Below are 20337 nucleotides of genomic sequence, written 5' to 3'. Positions count from 1 at the left end.
CTTTGTCCACACTTGTGTTATTATGGAAAAATCCTTCGAAAACCAATAAATACTCCTTTATCTTTTCACTTTCTCAGACTTTTATGTGGTCGTAATAGTTATTACTGGTTAACGTTTTCCGTTCATATTCCGCATATACATTGATCGTTGGTGATATTACTATGATACTAGTAATGGGGCAGTAAATTAAAGAGTGTCTGTAGTCCAAAACGGATTTTTTTAACTAGTCGATACCTCTAAAAGAATAATAATAAATCATCAAACATTACACTCAAATTTTATAAATTTGCATTTAATCTGTCATCAAATAAATTTGGAATTATGTGTCATCTTATAGCTAGTATATAAGAGAGTTTATAGGTTATCTCATAATAAAACAATCGATTTACCCGTGTGAGGGATTCTAGAGCCACCTCGTGGATGAAACCCAACGCCTTGGGTATTGCTCAGAGACGTAAAACTGAAGAATGCCAGGAACTGCGATCTTACTGTTTTCTCCGTTATTCTGTCAATATAATTTTAACATTGATAATTGGTAAAGCCTTCGTGTCAGTCAGTCTAATAAGTCACTATTAGATATATCTATCAGGATATAATTTTTATAAGCTAAGAATCTATCTTTAATATTAAGCTAAAGAATGTTATATATTTATAACCGCCGCTGTGGCTGGTCAATGTTTGGTTAATGAAATGCACATAACTAGACAAGCTGAACAATAACTATTCAGCCTGGAAATATACAGACAGCTATAAAGAAAGAATGACGTAGAAAGATCCGCCCCGCCTCATCGAACTGTAATATTATTGTTTTATAAGGTTCAATAATAATTGGATTTCAATAAGGATTCTCCACTTTTATTTGCATAATATTACAAAGAACGGATGTAGTATGATAGTGAGGAAAGTAATGTAACATATTAAATTCATTAACCTTCGTTAAGTGAAAAAAACGCACTTTATAAAAAGAATCGGTATCGTGGTATGTATATGGTGGTACAACCAAGGCGTAATTGTATATACTTAAGCAATACACATATGAACTTTTCATTTAACTGAGACATATTCTGTCTAAAACTTTTCACTCTAAACGGTTCATACATGTTTGTTAGCTATTGCATTATTCAAAAGTGTTACCTCTGATTAATCAGTCAAACAATGTCCAATAATGACGATACTGTTGGGTTCTGTTATTGACTTGAAACCCAACACTCAATACGTGGCCTCATATTGCAATACCGAAACAGGAATATTAAATTGTGGTAAAAAAATTCGAGCGAATAAACGTAGATTTAAACAATTGGCGCTTCAATTCTTCGATGGAAATATATATTATATTTATAATTATTATAATTCAAATTTAAAGTAAAAAATTAATTTGATATTAATTTAATAATAGAAATGATAGAAAATACTTACTTAAAGTCTAAAATGGCAGCACCGTAGTCTGCAAAAAGAACCACCGGCGGTGTGTACCTTTCGTTGCTACCACACAGTCTCGTTTCTGCAGCACCAGTTGCGTCCTGCACAGCACTCGCGCCTCCTAACTGCAGCCATCCTCCCGCGCAACTAATATAATAAAGATTATGATGAACCTATTTCAGTCACAAATTCCATAGAAGAAACAATCTTGCATAATAACTATGTTAGTACTTTAAACTATGATTAATTATAAAGTTCATGGCGGGACTCTAGTTCTGCCAAAGATAAGAATTTAATCAATCATTAATTTCCTTTAGCACTGAAGTAGATGTATATATGAATTTTAATAAGACGTAATCTTAAGAAAACACTTTTTTAAACGGATTGAAGCTATGTATTATTATTATAAACTTATAATTATTTACATAATTTTAAATTTTTCCGACGTTTCGCGTGCTTTACAGCGTGCGTGGTCACGCTGAAGACCCTTTGACACCAAAGACACCAAAAGGTGTTGAATATCAAAAGTACCACAGCTGTAGAGAAAGTTGTGTTATCTGTATTTATTTCCCCGGAGTTGGTATCGACTAAATCGACGTCGTCGTAAAAATTTAAATTTAAAATTATGTAAATAATTATAAGGTTATAATAATAATACATAGCTTCAATCCGTTTAAAAAAGTGTTTTCTTAATGTGTAAAAGCTATGTTAACAAAAGACAATACTAAGACGTAATCTTATTCGCATAATTTTTTATTCAATGTTTTCCCACAAGAGTTCTACACCCTTTATAACTAATTAATGAAATACTGGTTCTATTTATTTAATAATACCGCGTTTACTAAGTAGTGGCTGTAAATTAATCCCTGTGGTTGCCAAAAATAAATCGCATATATAAGTTTGTTATAGTGATTTCAAAATTAATAGGAAATTCATTTTGAATTTTAACAATTGTTAAAATGGTCCTTTACGGGCGTTTTAAAAATATTTGATGACGAACCTGAGAAATCGAGATATGAGAATGTGTATCGATGTATGTAATGTATACTAGTAGATATATATAGATAAATCAATACTTTTCTAATTTGATCACGGCTTCTTAGTGTCCGTATATTTTATTAGTAGAATTCCTTTATTTGTTTATATTAATAAAACTCTATTCATGACATAAATATGGTTGTGACAAAATTGATCTAACGCTAGTCTCCACACTAGGGAGCCCCTGTGTTGGGTGTTGCTAGATTACAATTATTTTGTGATACATGGTACATTGTTTCATGTCAAGTCATGTGGTACAAAATCAAAATCTATTCAAACAAAAGTTGTATTACACTTGAAGCATTCGTGAATGTCTGTGGGCTTATAATACACTCTGTATTTGATTTATTTTTGTAAGAAACTTGCGCTGTTTCTGTATTAGCTGGAACCTCAGTTATGCATAAATATGTAGTAGCCTCTGCAGACTCGAAATCCAATTCCACTGGCATTTATTATTTAAATATATACTATAATTTGAACTACAAAATTATGATTCCTATCTCAAAAAAATCTTGTAAAATCCCTCAAGTTGCTTGTGTGTTGTTGAATTAAAAACAGTCGTTGGTCCAAATAATAACACGACCCAAATTACCTTAGCTTCTATATTCTATGCTATTACAAATCACTAAGCAAAAGCATTGAAAACCTAAGTTTAATAATTCCGAAGTATACAATAACAATTCTATCAATAATTTTCTTATGTGTTAACTTCAGTTGTTTTAAAATAATAATTATAATTTGTGGTACTAATAGAAACGTAAACTATAAATGAAACTGAACTTAGAAATAGATTTCATATACCCGTTTGTAACCTAGAAACGGGTACTTCTAGCAACAATAGATATTTTGAGGAAACAAAAGAGAAACAATGAGGTTAACTTTATAATAAAAAAAATATTGAGTAATTCACCGAATTTTCTTATATTTCTTCAATAGTCGTTTTATATAGAGTACCATCAGCGCTTTCAGTTCAAATAATTTTATTTAACGAGTGTGCTTGAATAATAATAACTCTCAGTAAACACACAGCGAAAGCAAACACAGCAACAGTTTAAGGTCAGGCATCCTTCAGGAAGCTTGAGCTCTGACCTTATAAAAACAAAATGGCTTCCCTTTCACTGTCATCAGCGTGGATAATATTAAGATTATGTTATTAGAAAATGCACTTTTTTAACAATTATTTATTTACTTGATTCACGATATTCTAATTTCAAAAGTGGAAATAACGTACGACTACATACAACTGTACTTCAGTATAGTTTCAGTCTCAGTTTTAATCAGTTCGTCAATTTATTAGAAGAAATTAGCAATCATCATTCTAATAAACGTTTTATAATTTAGTTCACTTTTTATATACCCGCGTTATTATAATTAACTATTACTGAGAATCGACAATAAGCCGCGCTAAATTAAGATAAGATTAGAATAGCACATCTTAGCAAGCGAATAAACCTAGCAGAAGACTTAGCAAACTTACGAGACAGACTTATTAGGTAATAAGGCTCTCTATATTAAACCCACATCTTACCTTACCGTGAAAGCGTACGACTTTCATTGCTTTAAACGATAAGAATGATAGTTGTACTCTAAAATAAACCAAACTTTTCAAAGTAATCATTCTTTATAAACCTTCGATTATTATCTATTCTTAATTTAAACGTAACTTGGATGTTTGATCGGTACAGCTTCGGTAAAGGACAAGCATGAGCCGCTAAATAATTTACTATAAAAATACCTAGTGCCATTAAATCTTCCCACAGCCAGAAGACGGTAGATTTGTATTTCCACTCGTTGTCCGGCGTCTGGTTGTAGGAGATACGAACAAGAATCCGGTCCCTCGATGGATGGTGACTTTATCTGTCCGAAAGTCTTGCCCGATTTATTTTTGAGCACTCGGGAGTCGATTGTGATATTGCACACTAGAAAATTATAACGTAACTAAAATTTGGCTATTAACAGTATGATAATATATTAAATCCGATCTATATCCTGATAAGAAAGTCTGCTAGTATATATTATCCAATTTGTTTATATTAAGCAACTATTAATTCTACCAGGATATCAAATTAATAATATTGAAATAAATGTAAAATTGAATATCGTTTACCGCATTTATTTATTGAGGCAATAGCCCTCATTCTCTATTAATTTATAGTCTAAATACTTTAAGTTCTATACAAATATTCCTTATCATATTACGTATATAACGATCGAAAAATAAAATTATTATAATATAACAGAGAGGAAGCAGTCTCATACTTACTGTTGGAACAATACTGCTCTAGACCGCATTGCGCACAGCGTGAAGGTGCGATAACGTCGCAAGGACACGCACCGTCACGTACGCAGCACGCGCACTCTTCATCCCCTGTACCAGGGCACGCACAACCCGACGAGGTCTGCGTCCATAGATCGACCTGACCTGATCGTCATCATACATATCAATTTAACCCCAAAATTACGATTAAGTATAGATTCTTAGACCCATAAATAATATATAGATGAAAAATTGTTCGTTTAGCTAAATTATTCACATTAAAACTTTATAATTCTCATTAGTGTTGGGAGATGGCAAGTTGTTAGGGACATCTTTAATTATTAATAGTGACTTTTAATTATTTTAGAGGATATTTATAGATACATACACTTTTTTGTAATTTTTTAGGTTCGGTATTAAGAATACAGTTAACTTTGGAGCACTGGAAAAATAATATAAGATATATTAATTAAAAAATATAACCTCTATTAAAATACGTACTACTGCCATCCAAAAAAATCGGTGTCCATGCAATCTGCGCTGTAACAGCGGCGTACAGAACGGCGAGTAGCACCACCGGTCGGCGCATATTGCGCGGCAAGTCACCGCGCCGACCCACGTCTCCTTCTCATTGGCTCACGAGTCACTCACAAACAAATAGAATAACGCTATATACATGATCGAGTAGACCCTAAATCTTTTATTATATCGGTAGAGTTAGTTCATCGAAGTTTTATTACAAATCTTGCCGAATCTCCCGATTTCATTTGATTTCGTTTCGCATTTCGGCCAGCGCGTTGTCTGGAACAAAGTAATATTCTTATATTTGAAAAATTTACTGCTTGCTACATACAAAACTGTATAATATTTCTTTCAGCGACGGAATGACCCCGACATACAGATAACATTTATTTGATTGTTTTTTTATGAAAGAAATGTTTCAGAACGAAGTAAAAGATGAAGACGAAGTTTTTTTAAGTAAACAATAATTATAATGTGAATAGGTTTATTACAGTATACTAATTATGTAAACGTTATTTAAAAATGTAAGATAAAATAGCGCTAGACAATCGATATCAGGCATGTCGGAAATATCGTTCGGAAATTCAGTTGAGTTGAGGCACCCGGTCCGCTCTGGTATATGTACCGCTCGGGTATAGGGAATATATAGTAGTCTTTATTGACAAGTAGTTTCTTTTACGTTGAAAGGTTAACTCTTATAGAAATATGCATAGTTTTTTTTATATACAAGGGATGTTAAATAAATAGTGATAATGCGATACATTCTCCTTGGAAATAAATAGAATACTGACATGCATAGCCCAGAAATTAGATATAATAATAAAAATTTAAAAGTTTAATTGTGTAAAATTGGAGAAACGAAGCTGTTGGAAATAAATAGAATACTGACATGCATAGCCCAGAAATTAGATATAATAATAGAAATTTAAAAGTTTAATTGTGTAAAATTGGAGAAACGAAGCTGATAAACAAAGACATGATAATATTGTCTTCGATCGTCGGTTTACATTTGGTTTTATAGCAGAAGGAATGAAGATTGAAAAAGGTGCCAGCGCGCTGGGCGCCCCAAAATGCTTTCTGATGCGTAGAGTCACTGAGATGCTGAGAATTTCACTAAGCCCTCGTTACAACAAGATCTTAACCCATTTTTGCCTCGATAACTATAGGTGAAACATGGCTTCATTATGACTTATGACCCGAACACGAAAAAACAGTCCCATGGATTTTAAACAGTTCTTCAGAGCATTCCCCATGATAAATGCGATAGAAGATGCTAAGACAACCACCTACGCAGAGCCAAAGGATCAAGCCGATCAGAAAGAGCAAAATCGGGTCGTCGACAAGTCGAGCCGAAGGGATTCTTTTTTGCGGTGAAGGCACATATTGTCTTCATTGGGTTAAATTCGACTAAATAAAATCGACCTGAGTCCGAGACATGTAAAAGATTCTCGATATCAAACATAACTTTGTTCCGACACTACCCGAGAAATATTAGCACGGCCGGTATGAAAGGTACTCGCAGTGCTGTAAACCGCATAGCAATTACCGTTGCTTGACTGCAACATATCATTAATATGCAGGAGGATCATTCACGGAAAAAGTACACCACTACACAATAGCTACACAAGTAGCCTTGAGGAACTCCGGCATTTATGGGTCTGTCGGAACACGCGCCGTCGACAATGATGTTCTGATCAGCCAAAAAACAAGATATCTATTGACACAATTTCACGGACAGTTTTCCAAGGTGTTTTGAGAGAAGCGCCTCGTACCAAACCCGATCGAAGGCTTTCGCATTGTCCAAACTGACCACCACTGCCTTCTCTTTAGAGAGCGGTCTCTGCCCATCGATGTGTAATGTAGCTTACCTTATCACCAGCTGAGCGAACATGGCGAAAGCTATAGGCCTTGTTCGGAGGCCTTGTTCAGACACGGCGGGAACTACGCGGTTTGAAAATCACACGGGAACTGCGCGGATCTTATTTACATATGTGTTTATATAATCGTCCACACATACCACAACCGCTAGAAAATAGAATCGTGCGGCACCCGCGCGCTTCCATTACTACGAAGATCTTACTCAGCGTTCATTTGCGTTGCAGGCACCGCGCGATTAACATGTCACAACATGAGCAGACATGCAACATGAGCTCACGACTCGCTATGGATCGCTTTGACACTGAGTTATGTATTGATGAAGTGGAGAAAAGACCAACAATATGGAATCTTCAGTGTGCTGATTACAAATTGGCCATGTGTCAGTCGATCCCTTAATATTGGATGCACCCAATGATGTATGATATTAGATGCCTTTTCTTTAGTTTCTGTATAAAACACAGAAACGCTAGTTCGTCTTCGACTTCCATCTTGAAACTGATCGCTAACTAACCGCCAATGTTTGAATAGTCGACATTTTTGCGGTTCAAGCCACACGACCTGACAATCGCGCGTTTTCACCATGTCTGAGCGAGCACATACTGATGGTCACTAATCAGCTAAATGAATATTTTTGAAAAAGGACAAATGTCGTGAAGTACCTAACAAATAGTATAATTATTATCTACAAGAAACTCAACTTTCAGTATTAAGGACCACTTACGTCTTTATAGTTTTATTAGTGTCTTTTATGTTAATATCTGTGTAGTAAACGTAAATCGTTTAATTGTATTAATGGACATTGATGATTTAGTTGTCGTTCTATCAAACTGTGCTTAAGCTTCGTTGCAAAGAGAATGATTTTAGTTAAAATCCCTTTTCAATTCAGATCGCCAAAAGAGCCCAAATTACAATATAGAAAATGTTATGAATTTTTTTAAATTCATAATATTAATACAATATATAGAATAAGGGCCGGCGCCCACTGCCGGCACGGCGTGGCATGGCACGGCAGAGCATCCCGCGGCATGCAATGGCATCCTGCGGCGTGCAGTGGCATCCCGCGGCGTGCAATGGCATCCCGCGGTGTTCCGCATCCTGCTGAAAGCCCAGCCACTCTGGTTAGTTTTGCTCCGCGCGTATTCGAAGTTGGTTGTGTTTTTGCTCCGCGCGTATTCGCAGTTGGTTGTGTCGCAAAAGAACATTTTGTTGTGTCGTTATGGTTGACTGGGATTTAGTATTAATAGCACTTCTAGCTGAAGATGAAGAGAGACAAATAAGAACTGCTAATTTGACGAACAGACAACTCTGGGTGCATAATTTATGGAGAACAAGATCTACAAATGGTGAATTCAGCAACTTATTTAATGATTTGAGATACGACATCCGAAAATTCTATGATTATTACAGAATGGACTATGAAAAATTTGAAAAGTTAAGTGATTTGCTAAAATCGCATATAAAGAAAATCAAAACTAATTTTCGATCGCCTATACCTGTTACAGAGAGATTGTCTGTATGTCTAAGGTTAGTAATTGTTTTTTATAATCAGCTATCTATGATCACAAATGTACCTACAGTACAGTATGATAAAAAGCGAAAGTATTATAAAAAATTTAGTTTTCATAATCCGGCAATTGAATATTGGAGTTATTGTCATATATATCACTATTATTTTGATGTCTGGATATAGGAGTAGGTATGTATTCTATATGAGTAGTACCATAGTTTGGTTCGGAGTTATATTGTTGTTCGGGCTTATTAAATGAAGAAAAATTGTGTAAAGGATTTCTTCTTTCGATAGTTGTATTATGGGTTCTGGCAACAGAAGTTGGTGCGTATTGCTGAGATGAATGAAATTCATTTGAAATATCGAATCCTGAACTTGATGTCGAAGGACGACTTCGCTGCACAACTGAACTTAACTCCACATTTTCCAAATGCTTTATTTCTGCATCAGTAACAATACGTAAAACATCGCGTTTTATTTCAGCTTGTAATTTTGGTGACAAAGTCTTCGCTGTTGCCGCCATTGCTTGAAAAAATATCTCCATAGGATGTTGTTCCTTCTTTTGGTTTTCAATGTATTTTTTTAATATTTCTGCTGTTGTTTCTGTATACTGTGTTTGCGATGACATGTATGATCGCTGACGAACATGTCTAGCTGGTCTAGAATCTGATGCATGGGATGAACACGACATTTGAGATACAGGCGATTGTGCTTCAGGAAAATTAACAGTTGATGCTATATTGGGAGGTTGTGTATTTTCGATATTCTGCGTATCTTCGGAAAGCTGTGTATCGTCGGAAGAAGAGTCTAAATTTGAGAGCTGAGGTCTATCTTGAAAAAACTTTTGCAGAAATTCAAGTTCCTTTTCAAATTTAATTGGTCGCCTCTTTTTGGCAGCGTCACCGCTTTTGGACACCCTGTTTTTTAAGGCTTTTCTATAATTGTTACGAAGGCAGCTCCATGCCTTCTGACATTCTTCATCTGTAACAAGAATGAAGTATTTTAAATAACACACGCTTTTAAGTCGTCTACTAATGTTTTTTTTTGTTTTGTTACAGGTATCTAATAACAGGAGCTTCTTTTAAGTCTTTAGCTTTTAGCTATCGTATGGGATTCACTACTGTGCGTAAAATAGTCCACGAAACCTGTCAAGCAATATTTACTGTATTAAGATCTACTGCATTGCCGAAACCCACGAGCCAACAATGGCAGTCAATTGCAACCGACTTTGATAAATTTTGGAATTTTCCTAACTGCATTGGGGCCATAGATGGTAAGCATTTCAAGATTAGAGCTCCTAATAACAGTGGAAGTATGTATATCAACTACAAGAAGTTCTTTAGCATCGTTTTATTAGCTGTCGTGGATGCAAAATACAAATTTGTGATTGTAGATGTCGGAGCATATGGTCGAAATAGCGATGGCGGTATACTTCAAAGCTCCAAATTTGGTTCGAAACTACGTAATGGTTTTTTAAGCATACCACCGGAAAAAGCTTTACCACATTCAACTCAAAAATTACCCCACGTATTTGTTGCTGATGAAGCCTTTCCACTAACAAAAAATATTATGAGACCATACCCCTCACATCTTTTAAATGATGAAAAAAAAAGGATATTCAATTATCGCTTAAGTCGAGCACGGCGTATTGTAGAAAATGCTTTTGGAATGTTACAAGAAAGATTTGAACTATTTCAAAAAGGTATAAAAGTTCAACCAAAGTACGTTAACAACATTATACTAGCAAGCACGTGTTTGCATAACTTTATCATTGATGATCATTCTATGGAGGCACTTGGCTCTAATACTAATAATGCAATCGATAGAACCAATGATACAGTTTTCAATAATCTGGAAGGGATGGTTGTAAGAGATTGTTTCACGGAATATTTTTCTAATGTTGGTAACGTGTACTGGCAAAATGAAATTGTTAATAGATGTTAGTTTCTATTTCTGACAAAAAATAAATAAAAAAATAACTTACGTGTTGTATTCATTTCTTCTGCAATTTTCTGCCATGCGTTCCTTTTCATATGTTGATCCATGTAGAAACGAGAGGAGACATCGTATATACACTCATGCGAACGAACCAGATTAATCAATTTCTCTTCATCCATTTTCCCGTATTTTACGTGAAGTAATTTACTGTATCGCGTACGCACGTGCTAATTACTTGCCACGCTCAGTCAGTGTGAGAGAAAAAATCGCGCGCGCCAGTGCGTTTTCTCCCTCCCTTGCCCCCGCGCACCGACCGGAATGCGCCCCATCGAAATGCTGCACAAGTTTCAACCTTATTTCAACTAGCTAGCAATCATAATTCCTCGATCCAAAAATGACCCATATGTCTCACGGGATGCAATGGCGTGCCGCGGAATCCCGTGGAATGAAAAGGCAAGTCACGTCATACCGCCGCATCCTGCGGCGTGTCGCGTCATGCCGCGGCATCCTGCGGCACGTCGCGGCATCGTGGTATCAAAATGCGGCGGTATGACGTGACTTGCCTTTTCATTCCACGGGATTCCGCGGCACGCCATTGCATCCCGTGAGACATATGGGTCATTTTTGGATCGAGGAATTATGATTGCTAGCTAGTTGAAATAAGGTTGAAACTTGTGCAGCATTTCGATGGGGCGCATTCCGGTCGGTGCGCGGGGGCAAGGGAGGGAGAAAACGCACTGGCGCGCGCGATTTTTTCTCTCACACTGACTGAGCGTGGCAAGTAATTAGCACGTGCGTACGCGATACAGTAAATTACTTCACGTAAAATACGGGAAAATGGATGAAGAGAAATTGATTAATCTGGTTCGTTCGCATGAGTGTATATACGATGTCTCCTCTCGTTTCTACATGGATCAACATATGAAAAGGAACGCATGGCAGAAAATTGCAGAAGAAATGAATACAACACGTAAGTTATTTTTTTATTTATTTTTTGTCAGAAATAGAAACTAACATCTATTAACAATTTCATTTTGCCAGTACACGTTACCAACATTAGAAAAATATTCCGTGAAACAATCTCTTACAACCATCCCTTCCAGATTATTGAAAACTGTATCATTGGTTCTATCGATTGCATTATTAGTATTAGAGCCAAGTGCCTCCATAGAATGATCATCAATGATAAAGTTATGCAAACACGTGCTTGCTAGTATAATGTTGTTAACGTACTTTGGTTGAACTTTTATACCTTTTTGAAATAGTTCAAATCTTTCTTGTAACATTCCAAAAGCATTTTCTACAATACGCCGTGCTCGACTTAAGCGATAATTGAATATCCTTTTTTTTTCATCATTTAAAAGATGTGAGGGGTATGGTCTCATAATATTTTTTGTTAGTGGAAAGGCTTCATCAGCAACAAATACGTGGGGTAATTTTTGAGTTGAATGTGGTAAAGCTTTTTCCGGTGGTATGCTTAAAAAACCATTACGTAGTTTCGAACCAAATTTGGAGCTTTGAAGTATACCGCCATCGCTATTTCGACCATATGCTCCGACATCTACAATCACAAATTTGTATTTTGCATCCACGACAGCTAATAAAACGATGCTAAAGAACTTCTTGTAGTTGATATACATACTTCCACTGTTATTAGGAGCTCTAATCTTGAAATGCTTACCATCTATGGCCCCAATGCAGTTAGGAAAATTCCAAAATTTATCAAAGTCGGTTGCAATTGACTGCCATTGTTGGCTCGTGGGTTTCGGCAATGCAGTAGATCTTAATACAGTAAATATTGCTTGACAGGTTTCGTGGACTATTTTACGCACAGTAGTGAATCCCATACGATAGCTAAAAGCTAAAGACTTAAAAGAAGCTCCTGTTATTAGATACCTGTAACAAAACAAAAAAAAACATTAGTAGACGACTTAAAAGCGTGTGTTATTTAAAATACTTCATTCTTGTTACAGATGAAGAATGTCAGAAGGCATGGAGCTGCCTTCGTAACAATTATAGAAAAGCCTTAAAAAACAGGGTGTCCAAAAGCGGTGACGCTGCCAAAAAGAGGCGACCAATTAAATTTGAAAAGGAACTTGAATTTCTGCAAAAGTTTTTTCAAGATAGACCTCAGCTCTCAAATTTAGACTCTTCTTCCGACGATACACAGCTTTCCGAAGATACGCAGAATATCGAAAATACACAACCTCCCAATATAGCATCAACTGTTAATTTTCCTGAAGCACAATCGCCTGTATCTCAAATGTCGTGTTCATCCCATGCATCAGATTCTAGACCAGCTAGACATGTTCGTCAGCGATCATACATGTCATCGCAAACACAGTATACAGAAACAACAGCAGAAATATTAAAAAAATACATTGAAAACCAAAAGAAGGAACAACATCCTATGGAGATATTTTTTCAAGCAATGGCGGCAACAGCGAAGACTTTGTCACCAAAATTACAAGCTGAAATAAAACGCGATGTTTTACGTATTGTTACTGATGCAGAAATAAAGCATTTGGAAAATGTGGAGTTAAGTTCAGTTGTGCAGCGAAGTCGTCCTTCGACATCAAGTTCAGGATTCGATATTTCAAATGAATTTCATTCATCTCAGCAATACGCACCAACTTCTGTTGCCAGAACCCATAATACAACTATCGAAAGAAGAAATCCTTTACACAATTTTTCTTCATTTAATAAGCCCGAACAACAATATAACTCCGAACCAAACTATGGTACTACTCATATAGAATACATACCTACTCCTATATCCAGACATCAAAATAATAGTGATATATATGACAATAACTCCAATATTCAATTGCCGGATTATGAAAACTAAATTTTTTATAATACTTTCGCTTTTTATCATACTGTACTGTAGGTACATTTGTGATCATAGATAGCTGATTATAAAAAACAATTACTAACCTTAGACATACAGACAATCTCTCTGTAACAGGTATAGGCGATCGAAAATTAGTTTTGATTTTCTTTATATGCGATTTTAGCAAATCACTTAACTTTTCAAATTTTTCATAGTCCATTCTGTAATAATCATAGAATTTTCGGATGTCGTATCTCAAATCATTAAATAAGTTGCTGAATTCACCATTTGTAGATCTTGTTCTCCATAAATTATGCACCCAGAGTTGTCTGTTCGTCAAATTAGCAGTTCTTATTTGTCTCTCTTCATCTTCAGCTAGAAGTGCTATTAATACTAAATCCCAGTCAACCATAACGACACAACAAAATGTTCTTTTGCGACACAACCAACTTCGAATACGCGCGGAGCAAAAACACAACCAACTTCGAATACGCGCGGAGCAAAACTAACCAGAGTGGCTGGGCTTTCAGCAGGATGCGGAACACCGCGGGATGCCATTGCACGCCGCGGGATGCCACTGCACGCCGCAGGATGCCATTGCATGCCGCGGGATGCTCTGCCGTGCCATGCCACGCCGTGCCGGCAGTGGGCGCCGGCCCTTATTGTTCAACCAAATGTTGCCGCTAATACTGATTGCAACTTGCCAATGACTGCGCCCTGTTAAGGTAACGGCAGACTAAATTAAATTTACTAGGTACCTAGTCTTAACTGTATAGAACAATAGTCCTACATAAAGCAGTTTGAGTTGATATAGTTTTTTGTCTTATATTGATTGTATTTATATGCTGTTAATTCCACTTTTAAATCTTGTGTAGGCCTCGATCAATATATTCCATATACACCATAGATATGGCGTATAACTGTATGGTGTGTTTCATATTATGAAACACTTTTACGGCAATTGTAACTAAAATTAAAACAAAAAAATAATAAAACTTTAATAACATAGCCGCCACATTGTTTAGATTCACGTTGAACAAGACATAATTTGCAATATTGTCATCAACAACAGTAATAATAGCAGTTCTTGGGAGGCTCCATAGCCTTCGCTGGGACGCAATCTGCGTAATGGGGACACGAGTGACACGACTGACAGTAGTTCAAGCCACTCCCGTTTTTCTTTTTCTCGAAATGGTAGCAACAATTACCCTGTACAAAACAAACAAGAAAATAAATGATGACTAAAAGCATAGAAAACTTAAAATTACACAATTTGTAAATAAAAATTGGACGTGGATTTATAACGTTCAAAGCTGTTTGTATTTTATTTTAAATGCCTACGTGATCATTTCCCAGGATATTTATAGATAATTCGACTAAACTTCACGAAGCATCAATAACCTAATTTGAATAAGCGGTCAACTTCGCGTCGGTATCCATAAATTTAATTAAGTTCGCAGGAAAAAATCCTAAGACGAAATTCCTATCTCGTAACTTTTCGTGTTTCTAGCTACTGCGCTTTCTGTTAATTACTGAAGAGGCTGGAAAGTTTAAATTCCGTTATCCGATCTACATAAATAGCGAAAAATTGCAGTTAACTTGGGAATCATGGTCTGAGCTATATTTTAGATACATTTCCTGGGCTATATTTTAGTGGTACTGATGTTCTCATTTAACATTTCGCATTCTGGGTTCTCAATAATATATATATAAGACTAATATGGCCTATTGAGATAGCTTACCACTTAGAGTATTCTACTACTATGACAATTAGTCACAGTATATCATAACAGTTTCATCTAATACTACATACTAAGAAAAATATACCAAAGGAATGATATCGGGCGACGAAAAGGTCTGTCTGAAACGGATCAAAGATTAAAACAAAAATACTGTTCTTAAAGGAAAATTGTACATTCCTTATAACAAATGTATTTTTGATTACCTTAACAAACAAGCGTTTATGAATTCGTAAAAAAATGTAACGTGACTATGTATAAATTAAGCCTTCAATAAACGAGAAACGAGTCAGGAAAGCTCGTAAATAGTTGGGATTATTTGGCCCAATCACAAAGATCCCATCTTCATCCGGGTTCGGAAATAAATCCAACAGGCTCTCGACGTATAACGGGTAAACATTACGTCCAAATGTAGTAATGTTGGATTACTAAACGTACAATTACGAAACCAATATTAATTATAAGGGTCTTACCCATTCATTACATTTCTGTTAAACTTACAATTTATCTTTTCAATATTTATATTTATTCTGCTTGCAACAGTTTTGTTGAAAACGTTTGAATTGTATTGCAAAAAGGTTATTTGAGGACTGAGGCTAGAGAGCCTTTCAACTACTTCACTAACTTATAGAAATGTACACAATATAGACATTTTTGATTCAGCTATTTTAAAACGTTTGTCCTAGTTTTGTAAACGAGGATTTATAAAATATTCTCTTACAATATAAGGTATAGTCAATACTTTTTCTTGAATAAACTAAAATTAATTAGTGTTATAGTTAGGCTTTTAATGTTAGAGGTGCCACATCCCACAAAATGTTCATAATGTTATTTATATCACTGTTTTTTTTAGTTCTCGTATTAATATTTATGATGACAGTATATAACATTTTTTATAATGTTTTGCACTACTGACATAACGTATTTATTTTATATCCCACAAAACTATCTCATTACTCGTAAGTAATAATATTTTCCGGTTTACTTATATTGGCCTGGCGTGAGTTGTAATAAAATTGAATTTCACCTCAGTGTGAGCGTCAACGACACCGTTTATTCGGCTTTTTGCTTTGGCCCTGTCAAAGGATATTGCGTGGGAATTGATTCAGGTGCCGGCTTTTGCTAGAATATTAATCTCTTGTAAAAGCCACCTATATGATTTCCAATAAGGCCTTTATTAAATTTATACCAAACTCAACTTAGAGTACTTTATGCATAATAAAAAAGGTACATAAAAGTTAAAATGAATTAACTAACACGATACCCGCTCATCTTCAGACACGTATCGATGTATCTGCTGCTCTGCGTCTGCGCAGTACGAATGTTCAAAAAATGGCTTTCGCCTGGGCCTACACCCCACAGCTACTTCACAAGCCCTACGCGTGAGTACAGTGGGTTGGTTCACCTGGAACAAGATAAAGCGCAAGTTTTATTTCTATAAAGTGTAATGTAGTTGGGAATGACACATATTTCAAACCAAAAAACATTGGTTCTAAAGATGTTACACCGTCCGTGTTATTGTATATTGTACCCTACAATCAAGGTCAGTACGTCTTGTATTAGAGGATATAAGAGAGATGATAAAGATTATTAAAGAATTTTTCCTTTTTTTTACCGCTTACGATAAACGGTTTAAAAGTTGTTTGGCAGCGTTTGAATACATTGCAAGACTCATAATAATCTATAAACGTTTACTCTTAAAAATAAATTACCCACATAATTAGTTTTGCCATAAGTTTAATCTTCATCTAATATATCCTCAAGAGAGACCTCGATAGGTCTCTTCTTAAAGACTCTACAGCATAATTCAGATTTTTGCAGCTCTGGTACTTTAACTGGGTCGTTAAGTTTTACTGGTTGTGTACAAACGTCACACTCAATCATTACATCTCGGGGACATCTCTTAAGAAAGTTTGTAGTGCCCAAAAGTTTTGAGTGTTCTTGGTCTTGCATCCCGTTCCTCTTGAATGCAGACACGGGTAACTTTTGTACCTGCAACCGACAGTGGCCGTTTAAAGATAACAATCTGTTGTCTCAATGTCTACTAGGGTTTGTATTTCACTAGCTCACATAATTAGATTTATTAGCGTTAAAATACACCCACAACGACCTTGTCCAAAATCATTTCTCACTGCCATAACGTGGTTGCAAGTGACAAAATTGATTAATTAACGCACCCACTACGTTCATCGCTTCTTATTGACTTTGACGGGGAGTTTCTTCGCGGGTTTGACAGCAAACGCGAATGGATAGTCACTCCACTGCGCGTTGCGCCAACATTTTCTTACATAAGCAATGCCACCACTTTCAATAAATTTTTGATCTTGAAGTCCATTTCGTTTTAAGGCAGATGAGGGCATGGGGTTAACCTGCCAATTGACATTGGAAATGTGACGCTAATAGACAAAAGAAAACCTTTTAAAATTTTCCGTGGAAGCGGGGATAGATTCGCAGACCACTTATTTCTTATCTTTTTTTCTTTTAACTGGTAATACTTCTTGAGTTATCCTCGGAAATAATTTACGAATAGGTTCAACGGCTGTGTAAACACAAGGCATATACGAATCATGACCACCAGCACATAAGTATCTGATGGCTCCTCTATATCCATGCATTTGATCCTGCATTCCGTTTCGACGGTATGCAGAAACCGGTAGCCTACCGTGTCGTGTCGGCATGTACTGTTCCTGAAACCAACCACAAAATAAGATTAAATACGAATGTGTTGGTTTCAGGAATTTCACAAGTACAAATATAATGTATTTTTTATGCAGGAATATGCTGTTTGTAAGGTTCCGATATACACCGCATTCGAGATGTTTGGAACTCATCCAAAAAGAGTTGTGTAGATGTGTAATGGTATTATGTAAGTACTTACTATACGGCCATCTTCATAGCGGTAGCATGGTATAACGTATTTAGTTTTAACTGGATTACATGTTGTATGCTTGCAGGGTGGACAGCAGTGGTTTGGCGAACAGTCTCTTTCAGGATCTCGTTGACGATCATTGGACTTCGTTTTTTTCGTTTGATAACAACATTCATCTTTCGGTGGCCGACATGGCTTTCTTTCACAGCAGTAAACAATTTGGCCTTTTGGACAGCGAGGCAAACAGGGATAACAAAGGGCTGGACCGTCACAACACGGCATGGAGTCGCAAGGCGCCATGAGCACTGGTGTTACTTGATAATCTCCACAGTCGTCATAAGAGCACGACATTTTTGAATTATATTCTTTTTTGGTTTTCTACTAAGAATTTTTCACAAAAAACGCCAAATTTAGATTTTTATTCAATAATTTTCTATATTTTAAACCATAATTAAACTTTTGACATGTTCTAAAACTGTTTTACTTTTGTTTTGCCTGGATATCAGCCAGTATTAAATACTTACAGAGGAAGACTAAAACCTCGTTTTGTTAAATATTATTTATAAGCGTATTATTTAATAGCGGACGTTGTCCTGTCTTAACTATGAATATTGATTTCGAATTGGTATAATTAACTAAAAATGCTATATAATATACAACATTCTTTGTCTGTTTTTCTGGCGCGTGTATAAATAGCTTTGTTGGCATTCCGAAACGGGAAAAGGTGACAAATAAATGTTCAAGATTAATGCCACAAACAATTAGCGACTGTAATTATTTTATATGTATTTTATCAATATAATAACTCCGATCAAAGCATTTGTTTTAAAAGATATTAATTTTTCCTACATCCTCTTTGACGTTATTTGCAGCACGCATTCAGTCAATGTTATGTCAAACGCCATAAGGTTACATGAAAAAAGTTTGAATTGTAAAAGCACTATGCACTGAAAAAAAATTGCTATCGTAACAAAAGTCATGATTACTTAATATGATTTATCGTTAAGTATTCTTAAATTTTATAATTTTCCTCGAAATTTTCTTTCATAAGAACCTTCCCCTGTCAATAACAAACACAACAAAAAAAGAATTAGCGAAATGGGTCGAGCCGTTCACGCGTGATGCCGTGACCAAGGAAAATAGGGATTCATTTATATATATATATAGTATATGTCCGATGGTTTCAAGATTTATGAGAATTTCTACAATTATTATACTTAAAATAGGTTAGTAAGTAAGTTCATTATACAATAATTTTCAACAAATACGTTGAAAATTCATTAGAATGTGCTTATGAAATCAGCCCATCATTTGTTTATGTAGTAAGCGTGAAAAATTAAAGTTATCCACGGATGAGAAGTTTTAAGATGAAGGTGGTTCTTAAGTAAAGCTTTAGGGAGCTTGCAAACATTTGCAGACGTCGCCTCCTTGTCGCCGCCAGTTCGAAAATGCAATTTTCCCAATGCAAATCGAAAGCTCCAGACAGATTTAATGCCTTTTACTTGCTGGTTCCGTTCATCATTTCCTGGAAGTATTAGAGATAGCCACATCTGTAGGAGGTCAACTTTTATTACTTTATTTTCTCATAATATCACTCCGAGGATTATTTGCATTATATTGAGAGAGTTTTTATTGTAATAAAACCATTAGCTTACTGAAAGAATGTTTATAGGTTTAACTCACGACAGCAATTAAGTACAATATCTGATAGAGTTTTAATTTAAAACATCAAGAGTAAAAAAACCTAACATATTTTTTCATATCTCTGTGGAGGAGGAAACAAATGGTTTTATGAGCAATGCAATGGACGGATATAGAAAAAGGGATTGTGAAATTGAAACATTCCACCTGAATCCGGCACGCTCCTATTTAAGTAACAATGTTTTTCAAAATTGGTTCCATGTTAAATATTCGAATCGGTTCAACGGTACAAACTGTGAGAGTTTCCAATGCGTTTTGTTTATATTACATAAAGCCGCAGGCGCAAACAAATATCACGAAATGGCACTCCGTGTGTCTCTAACACAGTCTACACTTTCCGAGTTTCACTTAGGGAACGCTTTACATTCACTTCAGTATATTTCCTGATGTTTTACACTAAGTTTAAATTGATATTTAACAGAAATATGTAGTTTCGTAATATTTTAGACAGAGATGTAGGCTAAAACAAAGAAAATATTGTCCACGTCCATATTAAAAGTTTATAATACGTTTCGGGTGAGTTTCCTGTTCTTGACACCGACAAAAACTTTTGCCTTGATGATAAAAATGTATCACCTATCGTGTCAAATAACAAAATCAGTCTAATAATATTTGCTACAGCCAAACATGCCTAAT

At 35.6% G+C, this 20337-nt stretch overlaps 5 protein-coding genes across 13 annotated transcripts in view; 2 read left to right on the top strand and 3 right to left on the bottom strand.

Moving 5' to 3' along the window:
- Positions 1–18147, bottom strand: part of LOC123716763 — a 33855-nt gene extending 15708 nt beyond the window's left edge. For 2 of the 7 annotated variants that reach the window (XR_006754610.1, XM_045672660.1), the window contains exons 1-8: positions 17309–17500; positions 16848–17123; positions 16389–16536; positions 5216–5515; positions 4721–4879; positions 4193–4376; positions 1417–1566; positions 390–505 (exon numbers count right to left, since the gene is read on the bottom strand). Coding sequence is in view for 6 of the 7 variants with exons in the window: in XM_045672660.1 (XP_045528616.1) it covers positions 390–505; positions 1417–1566; positions 4193–4376; positions 4721–4879; positions 5216–5303 (697 nt within the window). In the remaining variant the exon portion in view is untranslated. Of the gene's footprint in view, positions 1–389; positions 506–1416; positions 1567–4192; positions 4377–4720; positions 4880–5215; positions 5516–7104; positions 7178–16388; positions 16537–16847; positions 17124–17308; positions 17501–17546; positions 17819–18009 lie in introns of those variants that run through there. The other 5 variants (XM_045672655.1, XM_045672657.1, XM_045672654.1 and 2 more) reach the window with 5 other exon arrangements.
- LOC123716766 (protein ANTAGONIST OF LIKE HETEROCHROMATIN PROTEIN 1-like) lies at positions 8331–10604 on the top strand. Of its 2 annotated transcripts, XM_045672664.1 has the most exons (3): positions 8331–8638; positions 9680–9894; positions 10015–10604. In XM_045672664.1, exons 1-3 carry the CDS (start codon positions 8331–8333, stop codon positions 10563–10565), a joined length of 1074 nt encoding a protein of 357 aa, XP_045528620.1. In that variant the 3' UTR covers positions 10566–10604. The 2 variants fall into 2 exon arrangements, with proteins under 2 accessions (XP_045528620.1, XP_045528619.1); XM_045672663.1 differs by having other exon boundaries at positions 9680–10604.
- Positions 8638–11089, bottom strand: LOC123716768. Its single transcript, XM_045672666.1, has 2 exons — positions 10606–11089; positions 8638–9602 (listed from the first exon to the last, which is right to left on the bottom strand). Exons 1-2 carry the CDS (start codon positions 10736–10738, stop codon positions 8728–8730), a joined length of 1008 nt encoding a protein of 335 aa, XP_045528622.1. The 5' UTR covers positions 10739–11089; the 3' UTR covers positions 8638–8727.
- Positions 11118–13850, top strand: LOC123716767. Its single transcript, XM_045672665.1, has 2 exons — positions 11118–11529; positions 12533–13850. Exons 1-2 carry the CDS (start codon positions 11397–11399, stop codon positions 13405–13407), a joined length of 1008 nt encoding a protein of 335 aa, XP_045528621.1. The 5' UTR covers positions 11118–11396; the 3' UTR covers positions 13408–13850.
- LOC123716765 (protein ANTAGONIST OF LIKE HETEROCHROMATIN PROTEIN 1-like) lies at positions 11531–13804 on the bottom strand. Of its 2 annotated transcripts, XM_045672662.1 has the most exons (3): positions 13497–13804; positions 12241–12455; positions 11531–12120 (listed from the first exon to the last, which is right to left on the bottom strand). In XM_045672662.1, the coding sequence occupies exons 1-3, from the start codon at positions 13802–13804 to the stop codon at positions 11570–11572; spliced, it is 1074 nt and encodes a 357-aa protein (XP_045528618.1). In that variant the 3' UTR covers positions 11531–11569. The 2 variants fall into 2 exon arrangements, with proteins under 2 accessions (XP_045528618.1, XP_045528617.1); XM_045672661.1 differs by having other exon boundaries at positions 11531–12455.
- Positions 18148–20337: the final 2190 nt, after the last annotated feature.

The sequence above is a fragment of the Pieris brassicae genome, chromosome 11, assembly GCF_905147105.1.
Source record: "Pieris brassicae chromosome 11, ilPieBrab1.1, whole genome shotgun sequence".
Classification (NCBI taxonomy): domain Eukaryota; kingdom Metazoa; phylum Arthropoda; class Insecta; order Lepidoptera; family Pieridae; genus Pieris; species Pieris brassicae.
This window is presented reverse-complemented; position numbering and strand designations above follow the sequence as displayed.

Coding starts and splice junctions, on each gene's coding strand:
- LOC123716765 (XM_045672661.1), bottom strand. CDS start 13,804: ATGGTTGACTGGGATTTAGTATTAATAGCACTTCTAGCTGAAGATGAA. Junction 12,456..13,496: donor AGATTGTCTGTATGTCTAAG/GTTAGTAATTGT, acceptor GTTTTGTTACAG/GTATCTAATAACAGGAGCTT.
- LOC123716766 (XM_045672663.1), top strand. CDS start 8,331: ATGGTTGACTGGGATTTAGTATTAATAGCACTTCTAGCTGAAGATGAA. Junction 8,639..9,679: donor AGATTGTCTGTATGTCTAAG/GTTAGTAATTGT, acceptor GTTTTGTTACAG/GTATCTAATAACAGGAGCTT.
- LOC123716768 (XM_045672666.1), bottom strand. CDS start 10,738: ATGGATGAAGAGAAATTGATTAATCTGGTTCGTTCGCATGAGTGTATA. Junction 9,603..10,605: donor AGAAGAAATGAATACAACAC/GTAAGTTATTTT, acceptor TTCTTGTTACAG/ATGAAGAATGTCAGAAGGCA.
- LOC123716767 (XM_045672665.1), top strand. CDS start 11,397: ATGGATGAAGAGAAATTGATTAATCTGGTTCGTTCGCATGAGTGTATA. Junction 11,530..12,532: donor AGAAGAAATGAATACAACAC/GTAAGTTATTTT, acceptor TTCTTGTTACAG/ATGAAGAATGTCAGAAGGCA.